We start from the raw sequence: 23,091 nt of genomic DNA, 5'->3' as shown, positions 1-23,091 counted from the left end.
TGGAGAAGGCGCCCACATCCAACCTGGAGTGCTGGCCAGTAAATCGCCAGCTGTCCTCATGGCCTTTTCTTTTCCAAAATCTTCCCGGCTTTTCTTGGGTTTTGGGATTTTTCCCTGCAGCATCCTGGGCAGGAAGGCAGTGCTGGGCTCTGCCAGCAGCCAGCACAGACCCTGCTGCTCCCGGGGTCCCAGATCTGCCTCTCCAAATGTTTTGCCTCCGTGCAGGAATTACCGGCCGAGAGCTCCGGGGTGTTTTCATGCAAAGAAGCTGCAGGTTGGAAGGTTGCTCAGAACAGGGGGAAACCCCATTATTTTTTAAAGGGGATTAAGAAAAATGGTGGTTGATTGCTGAATTGGTCCTAGAGCACAGCATTTGATGGGGAGGGCAAAGAAAGGGAAAGGCTGCTAAGGACAGTCACCAGCAGGTCCCTCCTTCCCTGTGGCATGAGGCGGTGGGGATGGGTGCTCCAGGGATGCTCCAAGCTGCCCAGTCCTGCACTCCATGCCCTGCTGAGGGCCAGCAGATGCTGCAGGGCTGCAGTTTTCTTCCAGAAGCACGAAGCACACACCTCACACCGTGCCCCCAGGTCACTCCTGCCCCCAGGTCACTCCTGCCCCATCACCCTGCATCCCCGGGGACCCAGCCAGGCTGGAGCCAGCGCTGCCCGGGGCCTCCCGATGGGAAAAAGCACAATACTTACAGAGAAGAAGAGGTCAGTTAAAGTTTAATGTTCAGGCAAATACATCATCCCCTCCACTTAATCAAGCAGCAGCAATTCCTAACGGTAAGTAGAAAGGATGGCTCTCGTCCTGGTGATAAAAAGGCAGGATTGCTCTGAGTTTTGGGAGATAAGAGGGCTCTACAAAAATTGAATGTATAGTACTATGTTCAGCCTAAGATGGCTTTATCTTTTGGAGGTCGGGGCACAGCCGTGCCAGACCTTGAGCTGAGATGTTTATGATGGGAGATAGAGCAGAGATTAGGGGTTTATGGCCACAGCCAGCCCAGGGGTGGGAGCCACTGGCTGGTGGCCACAGGAGAAGGGACAGGAGCTCCTTCTGCTTATAAAGTGGGTGGGGAATTTGGGTGGCAAAGGGACTGGGTGTTGCAGAGGGACACCTGGGGTCATGGAAAAGACCCCGTGCTCATTTCTGGTACCTCCATGGCCTCACCTCACCCCAAGTACAGCATCACCATCACTTGCTCTTGGTTAAGCTCTACAAAACCCATCCTTGGGTTTAAGCACAGGGCTCTGCACAGCTGGCACCTGTAAAACCTGCTGTGCCCAAAGCTCTGTGTGCCTAAGGGCTTCCAGGGCTCCCTCATTTTCCAGCAGGCAGCAAGCCTTCCAGAAACCTCAGTGCCATCAGAAAACCTCTGGCTGTGTGACCCAGGAAGGCCTGGCAGGGGCTCTCCACAGGCCTGTGCCTGAGGGCAGATGTCCCCTGCACTGTGACTGATGAGTAGCACTTCCACTGTCACCCCTGCTTCATTCTGGTGCCTTTCCCAGAGCATCCCAGACTTTGGGGAACAAGGTTTGGCTCTGTCTTTTCCTTTTTCAGCACCTCTGAGGCAGTTTGGGGTCTGCAGCTCAAGGTGTTGGTGCACCCAGCAGAGGGGGATAAGGAGGGCTGTCCCAAACATGAGAGCAACAGCTCCAGGCAGTCCCCAAAAGCCACCTGCATGGAGCACCACCCCTTTTCTGCAGCACAGTCCTGCCTCACAGGACCCCACCTCCACCTGAGCCCCAAGTGTGCTGCTCCAAGCTCACCACACAGCAAGCCCCTGGAGCAGATACTCACCCAGAGCACATAGGGGTGCTTTTCCTTTCAAAAAACTTTTATTTCTGCTCCTTCCACAGCCCCAGGGGGTGGGATTTCAGCCCAGGAGGAGCAGGGGCTGTTTTCCAGCCCTGCCCAGGAAAAGAAGCAGCACTGGGGAGAGTGGAATTTTTCACCCCTGTGCTAGGGAAGGGGTACAGCACCCACCCCACATCACTGTCCCCTCTCTCCCTTTGCTGCCTCAAAAGGAACCAGTTATGCCCCACCAAGAACTAGTGAAAAAAAAAAAATAATCTGGTTTGGGAAGATTTTGGATCATATAAAGATTCAAGTAGCGTTAAGTGAACTAGAAAACTAAGTCCTGTACATAGAGCTTACAAAATTTCTACATAAAATAAAAAAGGAAAGAAGAAAAGGTATGACACATCAGTGATGAGGTGGTACAGTAACGCCCCTCCACCCCAGCCCCTGAGCCCAGAGGCCCCAGGGAGGCAGGGTGTGGGTGCCACCATCCCATGTTCCCTTCCACCACAGAAGTGTCCCCCTCATCTGTCTGTCCATCTGTCAGCAGGGGGCTGTGGCTCTAGAAGTCCTGCAGCCGTGAGATCAGGTCCTCCTTATTCTTCAGCAGGAACTTCTCACAGGCTTCGAAGGTGGAGCAGATGTCGGAGGACAGTCCCGCCACGTTGGTGGTGACGTAGTTGAGGTACCCCGGCATAGCCTGGTTGTAATAAGCCACCTGCGAGGCACAGGACAAGGTCAGCAGGGGCACAGGGGAGGGGGGAGCCTCCCCCATGGGCTGTGGGAACACAGCCATGCAGCATCCCACCTTGCTCATCTCCTCTGACTCTGGCCAAATGCAGAACCCGGAGCAGAGCGTCTCCCCGCGCGTGAACTCGGCTCTGGCGGGGTGGGTGGGCAGCGTCACCGACCGAAAGGCCACCACGTAGGGGTCCCTGGGGACGAGAGAGCCTGGTGAGCTGGCACAGCTGGGATGGCAGGGAGCAGGGGCCAGGCTGGACGCTCACCCCCTGCTGCAGGGCTTCCGCCGGGATGCCAGGATAACAAAGTCCTGCGGTTTGTTCTCGTTTCTGAGCTTCTGGCTCACCACGTGGTAGATCATGTCATCGTCATCGACCTTCTGGACAAGCTCAGCACTCCTGTAAGGGAAGGGGACCGCTCACAGAAGCCTTGCTGTGCCCCCTGAATCTGGGCCTTACACATTCACAGCCCACCACCAGACCCAAAATATTTGTGGGGAACTCAAAATAGGTGTTTGCTCCAGCAAAGCAGAGCCATCAGCCCAGACGGAGCCAGGACAGGGAGACACAGTGAAGAGTCTGTAAGAGCAAGCAAGGCAACACTCTGGCTCCCAAGAAAGCCCAAAGGGATATTCAACAACAAGGTTTGAACCCAGGGGTGTGATGTTTGGGGAGGCCTGCAGCACTCACACGTAGTGGCTGTCCCACTCGTGCCGGCGCCGCAGGTTGGAGAGCAGGGAGAAGGCTCGGCTGGCCGGGATGCAGACGGATATCTCGATGCGGAAAGACAGGAACTTGTCCTCCTCCAGGGTGTACATCCGCACCTTGGGGAGCACAGGGCACAGCTGGGACGTGTTCCCACCGGGATTGCCCACGCTTTGGGGCCAAGGGAGAAGGGACAGGGTTTAGCACCTTTTCCTTTTCCCTGGCGAGCACCCAGTTGGCTTTGGCCACCAGCATCTTCAGCGCAGAGACGTTGTTGTAGCTCAGGTAAACCTGGGGCAGGGGCAGCACGTCAGGGGCAGGAGGGGGAGCAGGAGGAGGAGCAGGAGGCAGCAGCTCCCACAGGTGATCATCCTACCTTGTTGCTTTGGTCCCAGGGCACGGAGAGCGGCACCTCAGTCTGCTTGCAGGAGACGACGTATTTTCTGCAGCAAAGGAACAGTTTCCCTTATGAGGGGACACAAATCACCCCCAGACTGTCCCTGCACCCCAGTGCTGGGCCCCCCTTTCTTCCCTCCTCCATTTCACATCCCATTCATTTTTCTGCTCACCGGTCCAGCCGAATTTTTTTCCTAGCACTGGCTTCTCTGTACCTCCTTTCTCCATCCTGATAAATGGGAAAAGGCAATTAAGTTAATAGGAAAAGGAGGATGAAAAAGAAAAAAAAAAACATGTCTTTTTGGGAAAAACATTCAGCAAGGAAGGGCTGGAAGGTGAAGCCCCCTTGCTTGCCAGCTGCTACCCTGGCCAGGCTGCAGTGATGGTCAGTGATTAATTGTGTTATTTCAGCATTACCACCATGCTCTGATCAAGTGATGAGCACTGGCACATTAGGGAAAACCCTTGTTGTGGCTGCAAAGCTGCAAAGAGCCCCTGAAACAGAAACTGCGTACCCTAGCACCTGCAAATGTCCCCTCCTGGGGAAATAAAAGCCAAAAAAAAGCAGCTTATTTTGAAGAAAGTGCTAGTGTGGTGCTTTCAAGCGGGTGAGAGGAGGTTTCAAGGGGGCTGACTTTGGCCACGAAATGATCTCCATCACAGTGGGAGATCCTAGTTTTAAGGCAACAAAAAAATCAGGGAGCAGGACAAGGATCAGCCCAGGAGAAGCTGAGACATGTGAGTGTTTGCTGCTGTGCTCACGTGACAGATTTCCCTGAATATTTAGATCCCAGCAAACTTTGGATTAGGATGCTTTGAAAGGTAAAAAACAACCTCAACATTCCTTCCCCTAAATTACAGAAAAGATGAGCTGGAACTTGCAGGCAATACTCTGTTAAGCCTTGCATGGCTAACACATCTCCATCTCTGCAAGTGGTTTATTTTATTAGTTATACCGAGCAATCTATTTAATTCACTTGCTATTGAGCAATTTCATTTCCATCATCATAAAACCGCGTTTGTTTTGCTGCGAATCCGAGAGCCCTTGGGGGCTGGGTGGGATTCCCGGGGGTCCCACAGAATAGAGGGGCTGGGGAGAAGCCAGCCCTGCTGTCCTTACCCCCGGCTCGGGTGCCACCATGGGCAGGGTGCGGGGATGACCCTCCTGGTCCAGCACCACGAAGGTCATGAAGGCGCTGTTGATGTGCCTGCGGCTGACGGACATCTCCTGGCCGTAGGCCTCGGCGCTGACCCCCACCTCCATGCTGCGGAGAGAAGGGATGAGGGAGCGGAGGGCTGCAGGGAGGCTGGGAAGGAGACCCCCACCACCGGCACCCACCTGTTTTTGAAGGCGTTGTTGACGATGGCTTTGAGCACCAGGCGGTCTCCCACTTGCGACGGTCCCCGAAAGTGGAACATCTCGATGGCCCTCAGCGTGGGGTGGGCGTGGCACAGCCGGCTGTGGGGACAGGTGTTACCCATGTATCCAGCCCCATGTGCCCTCCCCGACCCAGTCAGAGATGAGGAGACCCCAAAAAATGTCTCCACTGGCCAAAGACAGCCATGGGAAGGACCAATGAGCCAACTGCCATGAGCGTGAACCTTTCCCTGGGGTCCCTCAGCACCACACACCTGTGGGACTCCCTGTGTCACCCAAGGGTGACACGCTGGGGACCATCCCTTTGGAGGGTCCCTATAGTCCAGCCGCACGTGTCCCCTCCAGGCACGTCATCCCCTGACCCTGAACCCCTTGTTGGGTCACCTGGCTGCGATGGTGGCCACGTTCTCCATCCAGGCCATGATCTGCCCACCGAAGGTGTTGCCCTGGTGGTTGGCGTGTGGAGGCAGCACCAGCTCCACGCTCTCCACCCGCGTTCTTTCTGCCGGCACCGCCCCACTGCAGTCCCGCGTCTCCAGCTCTGCCACGGGGGGATAACAGGGGTCAGAGTGCTGTATGGACAGTAGGAGCCCTCTCCCAGCACCCCACCAACCACCGTCCCTCTCCCCACAGGGATCAACACCCCGCAGACCTCCAGGCCTGGGAGTCTGGGATGGTGGGGCCGATCCCTTCCCCGCCATGGCCAGGCCATTCCCAAACTGCCATGTGGTGATCACCACCAGCACCCTGCTGAGGAACTGGGATGGCACCAGTGGGTGTCAGAGCTATTTTGGAAGGCCAGGCTGCAGGACACGGTACCGGTTTCCTGGGGGCTGCGGATGAGGAGGTCCTTGAGGGTGTCCTTGTGCACCAGGCGCATGCGGCGGCGCTCGGCGGCGATGCTGTACTCGATCTTCTCCTCCTCTGTCTGCGGGGTCAGCGGCTTCAGCCTCACCTGCAAAGGGATGGGGCAGGGTGCAGTCCCGCTGGGGGATGAGCAGCAGCAGCGAGCAGGTGCTCTCCATGCCCAGAGTGGGGCCGAGAGCCACCCCCCATGCATCCCCCAAGCATGGCACGAGGGATCACCGAGCCACGAGGAAACAGCAGCTGCCATGATGGAAATCTGAGCCAGCCCAGCCGCACAGAGGCCATTTCCTTCCTTTGTGCAGAGGGCAACAGAGCCACCCCAGCCACCAGGCACTGCTCACCTTGCTGCCCAAGGGACCCTGTGCCACGAAGGTGGCGTACGCCTTGCAGATGCTGCAGTGCTTCCCGCTGCACAGGTCTTCGTAGCTCACCTGGATGCCCACCTGGGAGAGGACACAGCACCCCTGAGAGCTGGATCTGCTCCCCAGGGATCCACATCCCAGCACCCACCCCTGGCCAGAGCCAGCCAAGAACAATGAATGCATGGGATTAAAGCTGGGGACTGTGGGAGGATTTTGGGATTGGGCCACGTGGCCGGTGGGGACGGGCACCCAGCAAGGAGGACAGAGGCACACACCAACCTCCATGCTGGAGTTAAAGGCTCGGTTCACTTTGGCTTTGATGTTGACAACTTGCCCAACGCTGAAAAACAGGAAGAGAAGGCATGTGGGGTTACTGGGGGACAACAGCCACTGAGAGGCTCCCTCTGAGGTGCCACGGCATTCCAGCTCACTGCCCACTGTGGTAAGGCTTCCTGGGACTGTGGGACATGCCAGATGGCCAGCAGGACACGGGGACAGCCAGGCCCGAGATGTGAGAGCAGTGAGCTGTCACCCCTGAGCAGCTGTGTGCAAGTGGGTCCCCAGGTCTGGTGTGCTGCCGGGACACCTGAGGGGTGCAGAGGTGCTCGAGGCTTGCTTGGCACCCCTGCCCCTGTGGGCATGCACATTCCTGCCAGATCAAACAGCTCCTCCAGCCTTGCATTCACTGTCCTGCACAGCTGGACCAGCCACGGGGCCTCCCCAAAAGCAATGAGTACCTTGGGATGCTGGGGGACAGCAGGAGGCAGGGCCCAGCCAGGGGTGTTTGGCACCATCTCTTACATGAAACATCTGCTGGCAGCACACTGCTGCTCCCCTCTGTGCCTTCAGCAGGCTTCAGAGTACACACACAGACAGCTCTGGCCCTGCAGCCTGAGCTACTCCAGACTGCTACCCATGGAATGAGCAAATTAAACTTTTTACTGACACCAACATCAGTCTTTACCAAATACATCATTAAATCAGGAATATTCCTCATTCCCCAGAAGAGGCCAGCGCTAGAAAACTCAGCAGAAAAAAAAAAAATACAGCCTGTAACCACCACTTCTCAAAAGCAGAAGAGAGGGAGAGCCAGAGTGTGCTTTGACATCAGATTTTTCCCCATGCCCTCACACGTGACTCCAGGCTTCAGAAGAGCTCTGTACACGACACGCTCTGCACGTTGGCTCTGGCTGGAGCAGCAGTGGCACGAGCCGGTGCCCCTGGCTGTCCCCCAGCACGGACCCGGGGCCGGTGACATGCCAGAACGTTAGCAGGGTTACGTGAGCAGCCTCTGTTCACATGCCATGCCACGTCAGTGGGGTTAAGGCTCCCAACTCACGGCAGCACTGTGCTAGGCTGGCTGCTCTAGGGCCAAACACGTCCGTACCCGACAGCGCTCCTCCCGTCCCGCTGCCCAGCAGGGCTTACAGACGGCTGGCTGGGGCAAAAAGAGAGAGCAAATGTGGGGAGAGGGTTAGAGGCGATGGAAGCAGCCAGATGGATGCTCTGGATGGGTTTGTGGCGAGGGGCATGCACGGGCAAGGGGCCAGGCAGGCAGACTGGCAGCCCCACATGTCTATATATGGCCCCAAAAACTCTTTATCTTCTCTGTCCTTATCAAACAGTAGAAGCCAGTGCCATAAATGCCACACAAAGCCCCACTCAAGGGCACGTGTGATCCTCCCTGGAGGCTGCACTTCCACACAGCAGGGCGGAGAGACAGGGACAATCTGCTGCCCAGCCAGTGAGTTTTAAGCCAGTTATAATTTGGGATCTCCTTTGTGCCCTCAAGCATCTACAGCTCCTCCCTGCCTCCCCCCCTGCAAGGGCAGCAGAAAGCACAAACAGCTGGGAAAGGAGATCTGACACAAAACTCCTCCACCTTCCAACAGCTCTGTGGGAAATCCTTGCCAGGCCCCTTGCTTGGAGCCTTAAACTGGACCACAGCAAGTGGGATCTGAGCCAGCAGCAGCACAAATTCCCTGCCCCTTGGAGCAGTGCCCAGCTCACCCCTGAGGAGGGACAAATGCTTTGCTGGGCTTGATGTAATTCTGTGGAGTGGGCTTGGGTCTGTTCTTCCCTGCTCCTGAAGCCCAGGAGGGCTGGGAAAAGTGTCCTGGGAAAAGTGTCCCAGGAAAAGCTGCCCCAGGAGCAGGGTATCAAGCCCCAGGGGTGCCACCCCTGCACCATGGCTGCACCACATCCTCACACTGTGGATTGTCATGGAGCCCCAGGGCGATGGGCAGCTCATGTGAGAGGGCAAAAGGGTGAGTTCAGCATTTCCTGGGAATGAGGGTAAAACCCAAGAGTGAGTCAGACTTCTCAGTGCCAAACAAATCAGCTGACAGCCAGGGACCCCAGTGACAGCCCTGGGTACCCACACTGGTGCCTGCCCCAGCAGGGAGTGGCTGGACAGTATGGATCCTGTGCTGCACGGATCCCATATTGCATGGCAAACCCCAGGGAGGCCCCTGGAATGGTACCCAGGTGGAACAGACGGGCACAGGGGGTGTGGGGGCTCTGAGAGATGAGTAAAGGAGGGTGGCAGTACCTGGGCTTACTGAGGGTACAAAAGGAGGAGACTACTTTGGGAATGCTGGGTGGGAATGGTCTCAAAACTGGGAGCCTGTGGAGGACGAGGGCGGAACCCTGTGAGGATTTTTGTCCCCTCTGGTCACAGCCTCAGGTCAGGAGAAATGTTGTCCCCTGACACAGGACATTCCAAGGGCTGTGTGACTCAGAGGGGGCACCTCTGTGGGGCAGCACCAGGGGATGCCAGGAGCAGCCTGGGATGGGATTTTGGCCAGACAATGCCCAGCCTGCTGCGTCTCACAAGGCCGGGAGGTCCCAGCACCAGCAGGGTGGGTGAGCCCCACCGCGCCTCAGCCACCCACACGGCCGCAACACAGGCACGATTTGCAAGATTGGAGCTTTCCAGAGCACTAAATCAGAGCTGTTTCCTGAACAAAGCCAGGGAGGAGCTGGCGTCGGGGGAAATAGCGGGAAGCCAAGGCAGCAGGAGCTCCCCAGGCGACCAGACAGCGGATAAATCAGAGCAGACAGATCAGAGCGAGCCTCGGTCCCTGGCTGCCCTGCGAGCCTGGCACTGCCAGCACAGCTCCTCCTCTCCCAGGCACGCTGCTCCCTGCTCCAGCTCCAGCCCCTGTCCACGTCGCAGCCGGCAGATGGGAAAAACCCCTGCGTGGAGTATTTACCTAATGGTGTGCTCAAAATAGATATCATCCATGGAAGCTGTGACGCACGGGCAGCCGGCGTGTCTCTCGGCTGGAAAGGAAAAACAAACGGCATCAGCAACCTGCAGCAGCGTGCTGAGGGTGTGAGAGCCACGAGGGCTCCTCTGCCCCAGCCTGGTGACACCAGTGACTCCCAGCCCTTTCACTGCTGATGCCCATTGCTGTGTTTGCAGGGACCAGAGCAGGATCTGGGGTTTCTCCTCACCCAGCAGGGCAGGTTTGCATATATTTAATGGTGTGGAGGGTATGCCAGTGTTTGCTTTCCCTCCATGAGTTTGCAGCTGTGGGGATGCACCAGCAGCTGATTCCATCTCCCCACACACAGCAAATATTTCAAAGCCGCTCTGCCGGTGCGACTTCCCCCTGGGACTTCAGGAACCCCAGACTGCAAAACTGCTCTGGGAACCTCATCCAACTGCAGAATTGCACTCGTTTCCCTGTCATAACCTCCCCGTGCTTGGCTGAGCTGGTGAGCTCCATTGCTTCCTGCTGAGTGGAGGAGTTCAGCCCACTCCAGCTGCTGCTGGAATGCCAGGGGTGCCACCAGCCCTGCACACCAAGCAAGGAAAAGAGCAGCACTGTAGACAAGGCAGGCATGGATTTTGATCTGTCCCCAAGCCAGCATGTATGCTGCAGTGCACATCTCCTCCCCTTCTTGCCCTGCTCCTGTTTGCTCTCTAATTACTCAGCAAAACGGCATGACGTGGGTGCCCAGCTGGCGTCACTCCGTGGCACGGTGCTGGACTGCCAGGGATGCTGCCAGGGATGAGCTGGCTCCTCTGGCTCCTGCCTGCTGCCTTCCCTGGCAGCCCAGCAGGACGAGGCTGGAGAGGGAAGAGGATGACTTACCGGAGAGGCAGGCGGCCGTGTCGATCCACTTGAGCAGCTGGCCGGTGCTGAGCTCGCCACGGTGGTTGGTGTGGCAGGGCAGCACCAGCTGGCTCATCTGCACCTCGGTGGGGTTGCGGGCAGGCGAGGGGCTCGCCATGGCCCCCGGCGCCTCCTCCCGCTCCCCTGGCTCCCCAGCACGTGGTGGAGAGGTCGAGCCCTGTGGGGCACAAAAGCTCCCTTTTACCCAAGTGGGAAGCAAATCCCCTGAGAGAACAGCGGTCTGTGAAGATGCTCCCCGCACAGAGCCGGGAGAACCCCAGCCATGCACACCCCTGGACACCACCAAACCCATCCAGCCCTTGCCAGAGACAAGGTGCCCACAGCCAAAAGGGAAAACATCCCTCTAAAAAAAGCTCCATAGGGGATTACTCTAGGTTTTCAGGCCATTTATCATCTAAACCCACTGCTCCCTCCTGAACACTCCGAAAAACCCCTCCCAAAGTTAATCACTCTTCTGGGAAGGAATTTTTCTTCCTGACAGCTTCATCTTCAGGGTGCTGCAGCACAGGGTGGGTTTGGTTTCCTGGGGCTGGACAGTGCTCCACACCTTCCACCAACACCCCCCATTCACCAAGGGAAGCACGGGAAGCTATGTGGTACAAGCAGCAGAGGAGGAGCATCCTCAGTTGCTCAGGGGCTGTTGGGGCAGTAAAATCTGTTCCTGGTTTGTCCCTTTGCTGGGCACAGAGCAGCTCCCCTGGCACCCCGGTGGGAAGCACGGTGGGAGAGGGAGGAGGCTGAGGCGGCGCTGGCAGGGAAAATAGCTGATGAGAGACGTCAAATGAGTCGTGTTACACAAGGGGTGAACTCAGTTAGCCTGGTGAGTAACTGAGGAGACACGAGGAGCTGTCTGGGCTTCGTCACAGCCCTTTCCTTCCGCTTTCTGCAGCTCCTGCTCTCAGCACTTGTTGCGAGAGTCCCGCTGCAGCAGCTTCTCTGCCCTCTGCTTTGCCCGGATTCTTTTAAAGATGGGTTTATGCTGAAAACGAAGCTTTCCCGACTACCCTGAGCTCACTGCCTCTCAGAATAGCATTTTTCTCCAGCGGGTCTAACCTCTGTTTCCATAGCTACTGGTACACGACATCCCGGGAACGGCACAAACCTCGCCTCAGCAGAGACGGCAGCGAGCGCACCGAGCCCAGCCGGTGGCAAGGGTCCCCCATCCCACAGTGACACCGAGCCCCGGCCACCAAAGCCCCTCCAGAAGCCTCCAGACCCCTCTGTGAACCTCCCAGGCAGCTTCCCAGCACGCAGAGGCGCCTACACGAGTACCACAGGGCTATTTTGGGAAGCAGGCAGGCTCTGGGGTAGGAGCCAGCAAGGCAAAGAGCTCCAAAGCCGCCTGCTGCAGGGTGAGCAGACAGCCTGGCCCGAGATCCCGCCGGTCATTTTCCCGGCTTGACAGTTCTGAATTTTAGGGAAGAAGCCGCTAGCCGTGGGAAGAGCCCTGGGCCAGTGTGAGGCTGGGGATGCTGATGGGGAGGGAATGTGTTGGGAGAGGATGTGGCCAGGTCCCGTGCAGGGCTGGGAGCAGCTCCTGGCACAGGGTGGCATCTGCCTGGCACAGCCTGGTTAGTAGCGGCGGCACAACGGGATTAGTTGCACGGCACGGGGGGGTACCTGGAGGCCATTGCAACAGAAGCTCAAGATGTCTTCAGGGACTATAATATTCCCCTTGACCATTTTTAAGAGACACCTGGAAAGGAGAAGAGTGGCTCTGGTTACGGCAGCACTGGCAGAGATGGGGGTGGCTGTTTCCTGCGGGATCAAGGCGGCATGTGTGGCGGGTTGTCACACCCTGTCCCCACATCCCATGCTGACATCCCTCCCCACACCACTGACCCCTCACCAGGGCCTATCAGGGAGCTGTCAGAGGTGAAAGGGAGAAGGGCAGACCTGGGGGAGGTGCCTGCCATTCCATGGGGGTCAGGTCCCACACTCAGCAGCCCAGATGAAAGAGTCCCAGCTATTTTGGGGAGCTGGACCAAGCACAAGCTGGAGGGCCGTGGCCAGCCCCTCAGTGAGCGATGCTGTGTCAGTGCTTCCCGTGTTGCTACATGTGACAGAGGACTGTGCCTTGAAGCTCCCCTGGCCGGAGCGGTGACACCGCTGTAGTCACAAGACAGCTGGGAGCGTATTTTTGGCAGCAGGCAGGGCTGAGGCTGCCATGGGTGGTACAGGGGGCAGCAAATGGGAAGCACCCAACTCCAGCAATGCTGCTGTGCCCTGCTCCAGCCCCTCTGCCTGCAAAGCCCTGGCATTCCACAAGGGCATGGTATGTCCTTGGGTGCCTGCAGGCGCCCGGGCCACGTGTGCGGTGACTGTATCCCAGCTGGACATTGTGGTGGCATTGCAAGGAAAGGCAGTGTGGGAGCTGCAGCAAAAACAAGTGGAAGAGGCTTCATAATTACAGTTTGCTTTTAAACACAACACTGCCAGGCCCTTGGCATATCCCCAGCTTCCCAGCATGTATCCCTCTCCCATGCAGGTAAAACCAGGCTGCTGGAGACAGCAGCTCTTTTCCCAACCCAAGCTCTTTTCCCAAGTTATGGCATTGACTGATTTTGGCATGGGGCTAAAGAAGTGGAAGCTGTAGATTTGCCTCCTGCACCATCAGGACTGGGGCATCACACACAGTGCACCCAAGCAGTCGGAACAAAACAAGACACAAACAGCACGGCTGAGCCTCCCGCAGCCTCCCACCCCTGCCCCAGCATCATGGGGTTTGGGATTTCCCCACCCTCATGACTTGTTCCCTAACCCCATGACCTCTCCAGGCTTGTTATTGAGGTTTGGGAGCCTCCTGATGGCTCACCTGCCCTTGCAAGAGCCGGGTGCAAGAGTTACTCTCCTGTTTTGTTAACAAGATGGGTTTGGTGCCCAGTTGCAGACACAGGGCGGTGGCTGGGGGTGTCCTGTTACACCCCACAGCCTCAGCCAACAGCACCAGAGGGACATTCCTTGGAAACCCAAACCTGCTGCTGGCTGGCTAATCGTGTCACCTTGTCCCCTGCGTTGCGTTAGCAGGAGGAGGAAAAATACCCTGAGCTGTGTGCTTGGCATCATCCCCCTGCTATTTCCCAGGCAGTCCCAGCCCACGCTCCCACCCTGGGGAAGGGGAGCGCCCCAGCCGCGCTCCAGAGACCTGGAGCCATCCAGCTGCTGGGTATTTATGGAGTATTTGTTATCAAAACCAAGTGAGCAAGTGTCTGTCCTCATTAAAATCTTCAGCCTCACTCAACTGTCACATTTTTAAGGCTGTTGACTGATGCAGACCTCGGGTCACCATGGCAACGGGATGCAGTACCCAGGCGATGATGCTCTTACTCTGTCACCCCTCGAGTGACCCACTTCTACCCAAAAAAAAAAAAAAAAAAGTTTGCATTAGGAACAAAACCCTTCCAGCAGAATATTTTCCTTGCCTCCTGCCACGCTCACTTCCTGTGCAGCTGAAGGCGTAAGGCACCCACAGAGCAAACCAGGGAAGACGCAGAGAGGAAAACACACCAACAACCCTGAAAACACTGGGGAGAGGAACCCCACAGCTCTCCTATACCCTGGCAGAGGGGTGTCCCACAGCACCAAATCCCCCACAAGCTCCAGGAAAGCTTTCTGCTGTGAAATTCAGGGCTGGCCTCTTCAGAAATCACCAGAAATCAGCACTGTGCAAGCCCTCATGGGTGCCACAGCTCCCTGGGATGATGCTGGACAGAGAACAGTTGTTCCCCCAAATCCTTGAGCCCACTGAAATCAGGGTGTTTGCTTCAGCCACCCCCAAGACAGTGGACGAGAGGGAGAGACAAGGGTGGTGGTCCCAAGTTCTGGGCTTTGGGGGGGTCTGGGCAGAGCAGGGCAGCCTCACACTTTGAGCCACCCCCACCTGCCCTCGGAGCTCTCTCACCACCCCACTGCCACCTCTCAAACACCCAGTCACCGTTTTCCCTCACCTGGCTCTGTCTCCTACCCCCACCCCGGCCCCTCAACATAACCTTACCCCTCCCTGGAAGTATTTAAAGAAAAAAAGGGGGGAGATGGTGGGGAAGTAAGCGGTGACAATGAAGTTCTCATGGCGGATTATTGGTGTATAATTGAGCAATATCCATGGTAACAAGCAAATCTGTACGCGTTAAAAAATTAACCTGACCTACTTAGGGAAATTCTGCCATCTCGACAGGGCAGTGAGGGCTGTCCATCCCCTGAGACCCAGCCTGCCAGCCCCACTGCCAGCAGCAGCAAAGCCTGGGTGCAAGCAGCATTGGAGATGTCCAGCACAGCTCAGCCCCATCGCCCCATGCCCATCAGGACGGAGCAGGGTCCCCAGCTGGAGAGCTGCTGCTCGGGATGTGGCCCCACTGGGACAAGAGGGACTGAATTGTCAGGTCACAGCATGGTGAGGAAACACAGCAGCTCCCTGCAGGGGGTCTCAGTGGGACCTCAGGAAGGTGGCCAGCCCAGGAGAAAGGCCAGGACACGTTGCAAGAGGTATTTTTGGGACCACACATTATGTTTCTTTGGAGTTCATGGAGCAAAGCAAGGCACGGGGCCAGGAAAGTGCAAGCCAAGGGTCAAAGGCAAGAGCGGGACAGGATGATTCCTCTTACAAGGGGCTGATGGTTTTCCAACCATCACCCATGGGAAAGCTTCACTCAGGGTGAGCACAGCAGGGACACCTCCAGCACCCTCACATCCCTCTCCACCACAGGGTGAAGAACCCCCAGCCCCAGCCATGCCCACAGCCCCATCCGTACCCTCGCTCGAGTGCTCCCTGCAGCTCCCATGAGGCTCCCAGGAAGGCTGGTGCCGATTTGCCGGCACAGGGGCGAAGTCCCCCAGGGAGTGTCCCAGGGGACAAAGGTCTGGCTTTGTGCAGGGGGAGAACAGAGCCATATGTCACCCTGGCACAGCTGTAAACACCTCCAGGCCCAAAATTCACACGCATGGGGACACCCAACAGCACCGCCCAGCCCAGGCACCTTTGCCCTGCCACCCACGGCGTTCCCAGGGAGGAGACTGCCGTAACATCAATACAACCACGTTTCAGAGCACCACAGCCAAGCCCACCAAGCTGGAAACCACCACAGTGGAGACCAAGCTGGTGCAAAGGTCTACACCCTGGTGGTCTTCACCATGGGGGTCACCATGATTGAGACCACCGGAGTGGAAAACACCCAGGTGAACACCATGGTGGTGTGGCGGTCCCCACCATGGCCAAGACCACCTCATTTGAGGCTACTTGGGTGGAGACTGCCATGGCTTCGTGCCACCCACCCAGCCACCCACACTGCTCCTGCAAGCCCCAGCACATCCCTCTGCCCTCCCCATGCCACCACCATTCCCAGCAGCCCTGTGCCCGTGCTCCCCAAATATCTGCCCCTGCTTTTAAGTGAAAAGAAGCTGGTTCAAGCCAAACCCCCAGCACCCCTCCTGTCACACCCAGAAACACCCGGGGGGGTTCGATGCTCCCAGCTCTCGCCCGCTGTCCCCGCTGCAGCCGGAGGATGCCACGTCCCCACCGTGCTGACCACGATGGAGCAGCGGCACAGCTCGCTGCAAACCCCAGAGGGCAAGAAAGCATCACCCTGGCGAGCAGGGGGGTCACAAGGGGCTTTCGCCCCGCATCTCCTCCCTGGAAGAGCCGCCCGGCGCCGGCGCAAGCCAGGACAAGCCGCGGCAGTGGAAGCCTGCACGGCAGCTCCCGCTCAGCCAGCCCTGGGGTTCCCCGCCTTGTCCCCATCGTGCCCGGCTCCCCCCAGCCCTCACCTCAGCCAGAAGAAGCTGAGCATTTGCGGGAGGTGTTGAGGGCGGCTGGCTCGGAGGAGAAGCGCCCGGACAGCTGCGGGTGCCGAGGCCGGGCTGGCGGGGAGCCCCGGGCCGGGGCCGGCGCACCCCGCCCGCCTCCCCGGACACGGCCCCGCGGAACTCGCCTTAAGGTAGCGCTCGGCAGATCTGCCCGCCTGGAAAATGGCCGGCGCTCGGGAGGCTGGCTCCGGATGCAGGAGGGAATGTGTCGGGCTGTGTCGGAGCCAGGGAGAGCGGCGGGAGGCTGCCAGCATCCCTGCGGAGCGGGGTGCTGCTGCTTCCCCCGGCCCTCCCCGGGGAGCAGCTCCCGGGCTGAGATCCCCTCCCCGGCCCGCTCATCATCCTCCTCTCCCCCCATCACCTCAGCAAGGGGCACGGAGTTAAACTTACCCGAAAATATCGGGATTTTCCCCAGAGCTGTAGGTGCAGACACCAAGCTCGCTGTCCCGAAAAGCCTCGGCAAACTTCTCCAAATCCAATCCCATCCACACAGCTGCTCCCTGGCCCTGCTGCCTTTGAAGTACCTCTGACAGGGCTTGTCACAAAAACACCCTTTTTTTTTTTAACAAGGAAATCAAATGCAAATTGCCCTGTCACCGCATTAATGACTAATGGGTTTGGTGGAGATGTTGTTCTATTTGTATTTGATTTACACACTTTTACAAGTGAATCTTGGTAATCAACCTACAAGAGTTTGATCAAAGCTCTTGGCAGGCACCGGCAGCACAAGTATTGCCACTGGAAAGCCAGCAGAGAAATAATTAAACAGTTTCAACAGGAAATAAGGTCCCACTCTTTTTTTTTCTCTTTTTTTTTTTTTTCTCTTTTTTTTTTTTCTTTTTTTTTCTTTTTTTTTCTCTTTTTTTTTCTCTTTTTTTTTTTTATATTTTTTTTTTTTGTAAATAAGAATAACAAAACACTGAAACAAGGCAAAAGCCCCTGCCTTTGCCACCTAAATTTTAGGCTGGTTGTGTGAAAATGTTCATCAAAACCCTAGAGCCAGGCAGAGGGGAGGTGGGGTGAAAACCCCCTGAGGGGGTTTGGAGCCTTTGGGGGATGGAGGAAGCAGCGCTGCATTGCACCAGGTGATTGATCCGATTATGGTGATGGAGATTCTCTCTGGAAGAAGATTGTTGCCCGAGGACTTTAACCCCACTGAGCATTCACTGCTCAGCTACTTGGATAAAATCTGCATTCTTCATTCCATGAGCAGGAACAGAGAGGCCCTTCCGCCCTGCACTGCCCCTTCCATGTCTTGCAGGTGGCTTTGCACACCCAGCTGCGATTAAATCCCACTATTTCAGAAAACAACATTTCCTTTAAAGCATTCTCTTTTGGGAAAGCAAATAAGATATTTCTCAGCGGGGTGGTTTTCTACCCATCTAGCCCAGGTTTGGTGCCCTGCAAGCCAGATCACAGCGAGCGTCCTCCAGAACATCTCCCCACCTTTAGCACAGCGGCCCCTGGCCAGGAAGCTCGTGGGAGATCTCTCCCTCCCTCCTTAGGACTGTTTGTTTCTGCAGCCACAGATCAGGATCAAAAGGGAAAACGATTCTCCCCGCTCGTCAGAGGGAGCAGCTCACAGTCACAAACACTTCAGATGCTTGAGCCACGCTCGAGCCTCCAAACGAAAGTTGCAAGGAGAGGTTGATGTTTTCCAGGCCCAATTAGCACAATGTTGTAATTCCCGAGCTCTCAGGCTTGCCTGCATCCCTTCGCCCCGGCCGCCCAGCGAGCTCCCTCCTTCTGATCCATCACCATATGCCCGTCTTTTACAGTTCTTTGGTGCGTGATGCTCAGAGAGTGGATAATTAGCTAAATGAATTAATTGACATTCATACTTGTAATTAGCAACCGGTTACAAGCAGCTATTCTCCTTGGGACAGCTAAAATTTCTCAGGGATTGGTGTTAAAATACTGGAAAATCGTTCGGGGTAGAGATAAGGAGGGCCGGGAGTGCTGATGGCGCCCGGGTTCTGCCAGGGCTGTAAGAAACAAGCCCGTGCAAAAGCAGAGCAGGCTGTGGAACGTGTTGGGTTTGCCGCTGCTGCTCGGGAGGAGGAGAACTTTCCAGCTTCGGAAGAAATCCGGGCCAGATGGGCGGCCTCCAGCCGGCGGCTCCCACCAGCTCCCGGCTCACCCCTTCCACCCCCACTCACCGGAGAGCTCGCAGCGAGGCCCCGGCAGCGGAGGCTGCTCATGCAAAGCAATGGGAATTGGATGTCGTGAGTGTTAATTAAACCATTAATTACTGCTGAGCGGGGGGGAGGGGGAAAAAAAAGTGACCTATTGGTTTTATCGCTTCTTGGAGTAGTTGGGAGGATGAATTGCTCTGGGGCTCGGCAGTGGGCAAAAGGGGCATGAGGTGGATCTTTGCTGAAATGTAGGTTTTCTCAGATTTTAAGGGGATGCTGGCGATGGTGCTGATGCAGGCACAGCTAATCCCAGCACCCTGTGAGGCCAGGAGTGGGACCCACAGTAGGGACAGGGTTAGTGGAGACTGAGACCCCAGCTCTCCTGTTCTCCTGCAGGAGACCACAACACCAGGGGCTTGGACAGGATGTCCCAAAATGCCCTTAGCAGGGATCTACTCCCAGCCACGGGGTGCAGTCATCACCCACAAGCCCTGACAATCTGCACCCACAGCCCCTGGAGTCACAGTCCTGGATAGGAGATGTGCAGGGAGCCCCCGCCCCCAAAATGTAACAGGGTTGGGTGACCTGAAGGTCTCTTCTCCCTGGAAAAGGCCCCCCAAAACCTGGGCACCGATGGGAAGGAAGGGAGGGCAGCACACAGGCATTGCCATACAAATGGCTCGTTATGGAAAAGAGGAGAAAAAGTGATAGTAATGCATTTCATAAATCAAACTCTCATGTCTTGCTGCATCAGGAGCTCTGCACTGCCGGGGAGCAGAGCCTGGGCTGGGGGTCCAAAGGCCACCAGGGAGGATGAGCCCTCCAGCTGCCCAGGGACCAGCAGTGGGGTGCCCTGCCCTGCTGCAGCCTCTCATCCTGCCGGGCTCTGCTCCCCACGGCGGCTGCAGCAGCTCCGGCTGGCACAGAGGCAATGGCAGAGGGTGATAGGACAGGGTGATAAACTGGCACCCCACAAGCCTGGGTCTCCCTCAGAGAAGGGCTCTCCCACGGCTCCTGGCATGGGATCAGGGCCGCATCACTCTGCCAGGAATCCTGTTCTTGGCTCCTCCAAGCTATCAAAGCTTTAGATCTCCCTGGCATCGCCTGAGTTTAAAGGCTGGGGAAAGGGACAAAAAAAAAAAAAAAAAAAAAAAAAAGCCAATCTCAGAAGAGAGGCAGTGGGAAAGGCTGGGCCAAGGAGCTGTCATGCCACCCCTTCAGCTACTACACACCCCGGTACATTCTCAAACATGCTGCACAAGATAGCAGGGAGGCTAATTTTTCTTTAGCTGCAGGCAAAAAAAAAAAAAAAAAAAAAAAATTTAAAAAAATCAATTACAAGGTAACCTATTTTTCAACTCCTCCATTGCTATTTACTTAATTTCAAGGCCAGCTTGTCCACCCTGCCAGGGAGAGGATGAGGGAGGCCATGTGCCACAGGGCTGAGCCAGGCTCTGGCTCACTGTGGGGTTTAGTTTGGGTTTAATTGAGACACCAAAGCTCAGAGCAATGAGGGCTTGTTTGAAAAGGACAGCAGGTGACATGGGGCACCCCGGCAGAGTCCAGCCCTGGTGGGGATGGGCAGCACCAGGGGTTCCCTTCTCCTTTCTGGAGAAGGTTTGGGAGGTGCTGGTGGCCTGTGTGGACAGGGACTGCAAGGGGCGTCCATGGGGACAGGAATAGCTCCAGGTGTCCACAAGAGCAGAATCTGTGGAGCACTCAGGGGGAACGCGAGGACAGGGCCATCCCAGGACAGTCCACGAACACTTCAGTTACACAGACACAGGACACCCGGGGGCACATAGGGACAGGACACTGGGGGTAACAGAAACACTCAGGGGGTGGGTGGGGGAGCCACAGGACATCCCTGGACACGGGGACATAGGATCCTGGGGGTGCACAGAACAGGGACCCCCGGGGGACACACAGACACAGGACACGGGGGGGACATCCCGGTCACATGGGAACACTCAGACACGGGGGGACACAGGGGGACACACGGACACGGGGGGACACAGGGGGACACACAGACATGGGGGGACACACGGACACGGGACCCCCGCGGGTCCGAGCGGTACCGGTGCAGCCGCGCACCGCCAGGGGGCGCCGTTGCTCCGAGCGGCTCCGAGCGGCGCCGCGCGCCCCGCGCCCCCCCGGCCCCCCCCCCCGCCACAGCCGCGGCCGCCCCGGCCCAGAGCCGGGACCCGCCCGGCCCCGCCCGGGCCCGCGGCCGGGGGCGGGCACCGCGGGGGGACGGCGCCCTCCGGCACCCCCCGGGCCCCCGCGGAGCGGTGAGGGCAGGAGGGAGGGAGGGAAGGGGGGCTGTGAGGCGGAGGGGGCGGGGCGGAGCGAGGCTCCGCCAATCAGCGCGCGGCGGTTTCAAGAAGCCCCTTCCGCGCCCCGCCCCGCCCGCGCGGCGCCGCGCGGCCCCCGGGGGGGACACGGGCCGAGGGGGAGGGACACGGAGCGGCGGAGGGACCGGGGCACGAACCCGGTGCCCACCCTCCTGCCCTCCTTCCTGCCGGCCAGGGGGAGGGGAGAGCGGGACGGCGGCGCGCCCACGGGGGTTCGGGTGCTGCCGCCGGAGCGGGGCTTCGCCTCCGCACCCGGGGCTGCCGGGCCACGGTGGCACTCGCCCCCTGGTTATGGTGGGGACTCTCCGCAGGCCTTTATCAATAATGCAGTGTTATTAATTATGCTATTTAATTAATTATGCGCGTGCAGCATCTACCAGCGGATCGCTGCCTTCATAACAAGCCTTTTGCTGGTTGGGGTTCCGCAGGCAGGCTCGGACCCCGGAGCCGCTTCGGGCACCGGCGGTGTCCTGGCGCTGGGGATGCAGCCCCCAGCTCCCTCCAGCCGCCGGCACAGCTGCGCGGGTAAACAGGAAACCCCAGCACCGCAGCTCCCGCCGGAGCCAGAAACCCCAAGCCCACGGCAGGCGAATGAGTCCTTCCCCAAACACCGGCGGCTCGGCGGGGCGGGCTGGCGGAGGGGATGGGTGGCAGCCCCCGCTAGCGCTGCCCGCCTGCCGCCGCCGAGCTCATTTCAATGCGAGCCATGCAGAGCGCTCGCCACCGCCACTGAGGTGTGGAAATCTCGCCCAGACGAGGAGGGGGTTCTTCCTGCTCGCAGGTTTAGAGGGGATAAAAAAAAGCCTTATTAGAAGACAGGGAATTTTAGACAGCAAATCCAGCCGCTCTCAATGGCTGCGTGGTGTTCCAGGGAGGCTGTGAAATGAAGGGGTGAGTTTTGGAGGGGTGCAGGGAGTGTGCTGGGTGGAAACCCCTCTCCCGTCCTCCCCATTAGCATCTCCAGCAGTCATCGTGCCCTGGAGTTTTGCTTTTCCCATGGGGAAAAGGAATACCAGGCTGGCAGCAACATGAAAATAAAACAACCTATAGCTCGGTCAAAATTAAAATTCAAAAACCAAACTGTCAGCAGCAGTGCCTGGTGGGAGGACAGTCCTGCAACAGGCTGGGGTGCAATGTGCCAGGCAGGAATGCAGCCTGTACAGATCTGTGTCCAGCCAGGATGGTAGTGGTGACCATCTGCAAGAGCACACTGCCCACACACCCACCGTGGATAAGGGCCACGTCACCTCGGAGGCTCACAGAGCCACTAGAGTTACTGCACCTCTCTAAGTGCAGGGCACAATTAAGGATGGAAATTTTAAAAATGTGTTTATTTTTACAGATGATGTTCCAGCAGAATATTCCCAGTGAAGTGACAAGCACAGGGTTTCTTCCCAGCAATGGGCACCCTCAAGAGCCCTGGGTAGAAGCCGCCAGGCAGTGATGGACCAACAGCTCAAGGAAGGGGCCAGGAGAGGGGAAGCTGCTCTGGGAGGTCAGGAAAGGCCAACTAAAACTTGGGAGCATTTTGATATCCTGACGAGCCCCAGCAGCAGGGGCTTGAGGGCTCCTTTCTGCTCCGGGGGAGTCAGGGATGGGTGCAGGGACGTTGCCTGCCCAGGCCAGAGGCAATAAAGCGCCCGGAGTGATGCAGCAAAACAGGATGGAGTCAGGTGTCAAAATAAATCATCCATGGAGGCAAGGCAGGGAGGAGAAGGAGGAGGAGGAGGAGGTTTACTGCTCTCGAGCCTCCCTGTATCTAACAAAGCCTCAGAAACGCCAGGTGGGCAGCAGGAGCCGGGCAGGATCCGGCTGGCCGTGGCCCCAGCTGTCCCAGAGCGGAGCTGGTCCTGGCCAGGCGTCCCAGCGCTCCAGCTCTCCTGGGAGCTGCTTTTCCCATCCCTTTCCAGCTCCCGCGGCTTCACCTTGTGGCAGGCAATGCACAGAGCTGCCAGGAGTGATAAAATGGCTGTCCCCCAAATTTATGGAGTTTATCTGTGAATAACTCTTGGAGGTGAAGCGGCCGTTGAGCCGGGGAGGAGGAAGGCTTTACTTCGGGAAAAAACTCTCCCAGGGGCAACGCAGGGCAGGCAGGAGCCCAGACCCAGTTCCAGAGACCAGCAGGGACGTGCCCTGAGCCCCCCAGGCCCCCCAGCTTGTAGGGCTGGAGCATGGCCGGGGTGAGCTCGCCACTCACCCACGCTGGGGGAAGCCGAAGGCTCGTTTCCCATCCGCAGCGTGTTTATTAGGAGCTAAGTCATGAAGAGGCTTTGGCACATCTCCGTGGCTCCCGTGGAGCGTGTTTAGCACAGCAGAGATCGCTGCTTCTTCCAACAGCACGTGCATGCCTGGGATTTCCATGCCGGCCAGGCATTGTGCCCCACGCTCTCTTCCCATGCCAATCTTT

General features: G+C 57.6%; 2 protein-coding genes across 19 annotated transcripts in view; one reads left to right on the top strand and one right to left on the bottom strand.

Annotated features, from left to right (window-relative positions):
* Positions 1–708: 708 nt before the first annotated feature.
* Positions 709–16,799, bottom strand: ACOT11 (acyl-CoA thioesterase 11). Of its 16 annotated transcripts, none has more exons than XM_086842238.1 (19): positions 16,157–16,273; positions 15,145–15,252; positions 13,673–13,749; positions 12,017–12,092; positions 10,355–10,553; positions 9,467–9,536; positions 6,531–6,591; positions 6,231–6,332; positions 5,842–5,977; positions 5,407–5,563; positions 4,984–5,103; positions 4,765–4,909; positions 3,818–3,873; positions 3,625–3,691; positions 3,456–3,539; positions 3,234–3,367; positions 2,811–2,942; positions 2,612–2,738; positions 709–2,521 (listed from the first exon to the last, which is right to left on the bottom strand). In XM_086842238.1, exons 4-19 carry the CDS (start codon positions 12,077–12,079, stop codon positions 2,366–2,368), a joined length of 1,809 nt encoding a protein of 602 aa, XP_086698364.1. In that variant the 5' UTR covers positions 12,080–12,092; positions 13,673–13,749; positions 15,145–15,252; positions 16,157–16,273; the 3' UTR covers positions 709–2,365. The 16 variants fall into 16 exon arrangements, with proteins under 16 accessions (XP_086698364.1, XP_086698355.1, XP_086698359.1 ...); XM_086842229.1 differs by lacking the exon at positions 15,145–15,252 and adding an exon at positions 7,639–7,689; XM_086842233.1 differs by lacking the exon at positions 13,673–13,749 and adding an exon at positions 7,639–7,689 and having other exon boundaries at positions 15,145–15,256; positions 16,157–16,251.
* Positions 16,800–17,762: 963 nt separating this feature from the next.
* The window catches only part of SSBP3 (single stranded DNA binding protein 3), a 68,047-nt gene continuing 62,718 nt past the window's right edge, over positions 17,763–23,091 (top strand). The window contains exon 1 of one of the 3 annotated variants that reach the window (XM_086842243.1): positions 17,763–18,420. In XM_086842243.1, coding sequence (XP_086698369.1) covers positions 18,158–18,420 — 263 coding nt within the window. In that variant the 5' untranslated portion in view covers positions 17,763–18,157. The remainder of the gene's footprint in view (positions 18,421–23,091) is intronic. The other 2 variants (XM_086842242.1, XM_086842246.1) reach the window with 2 other exon arrangements.

The sequence above is a fragment of the Cyanistes caeruleus genome, chromosome 9, assembly GCF_971803275.1.
Source record: "Cyanistes caeruleus chromosome 9, bCyaCae1.hap1.1, whole genome shotgun sequence".
Taxonomy (NCBI): domain Eukaryota; kingdom Metazoa; phylum Chordata; class Aves; order Passeriformes; family Paridae; genus Cyanistes; species Cyanistes caeruleus.
The sequence above is the reverse complement of the archived record's forward strand: the minus strand, read 5'-3'. Positions and strand labels throughout refer to the sequence as shown.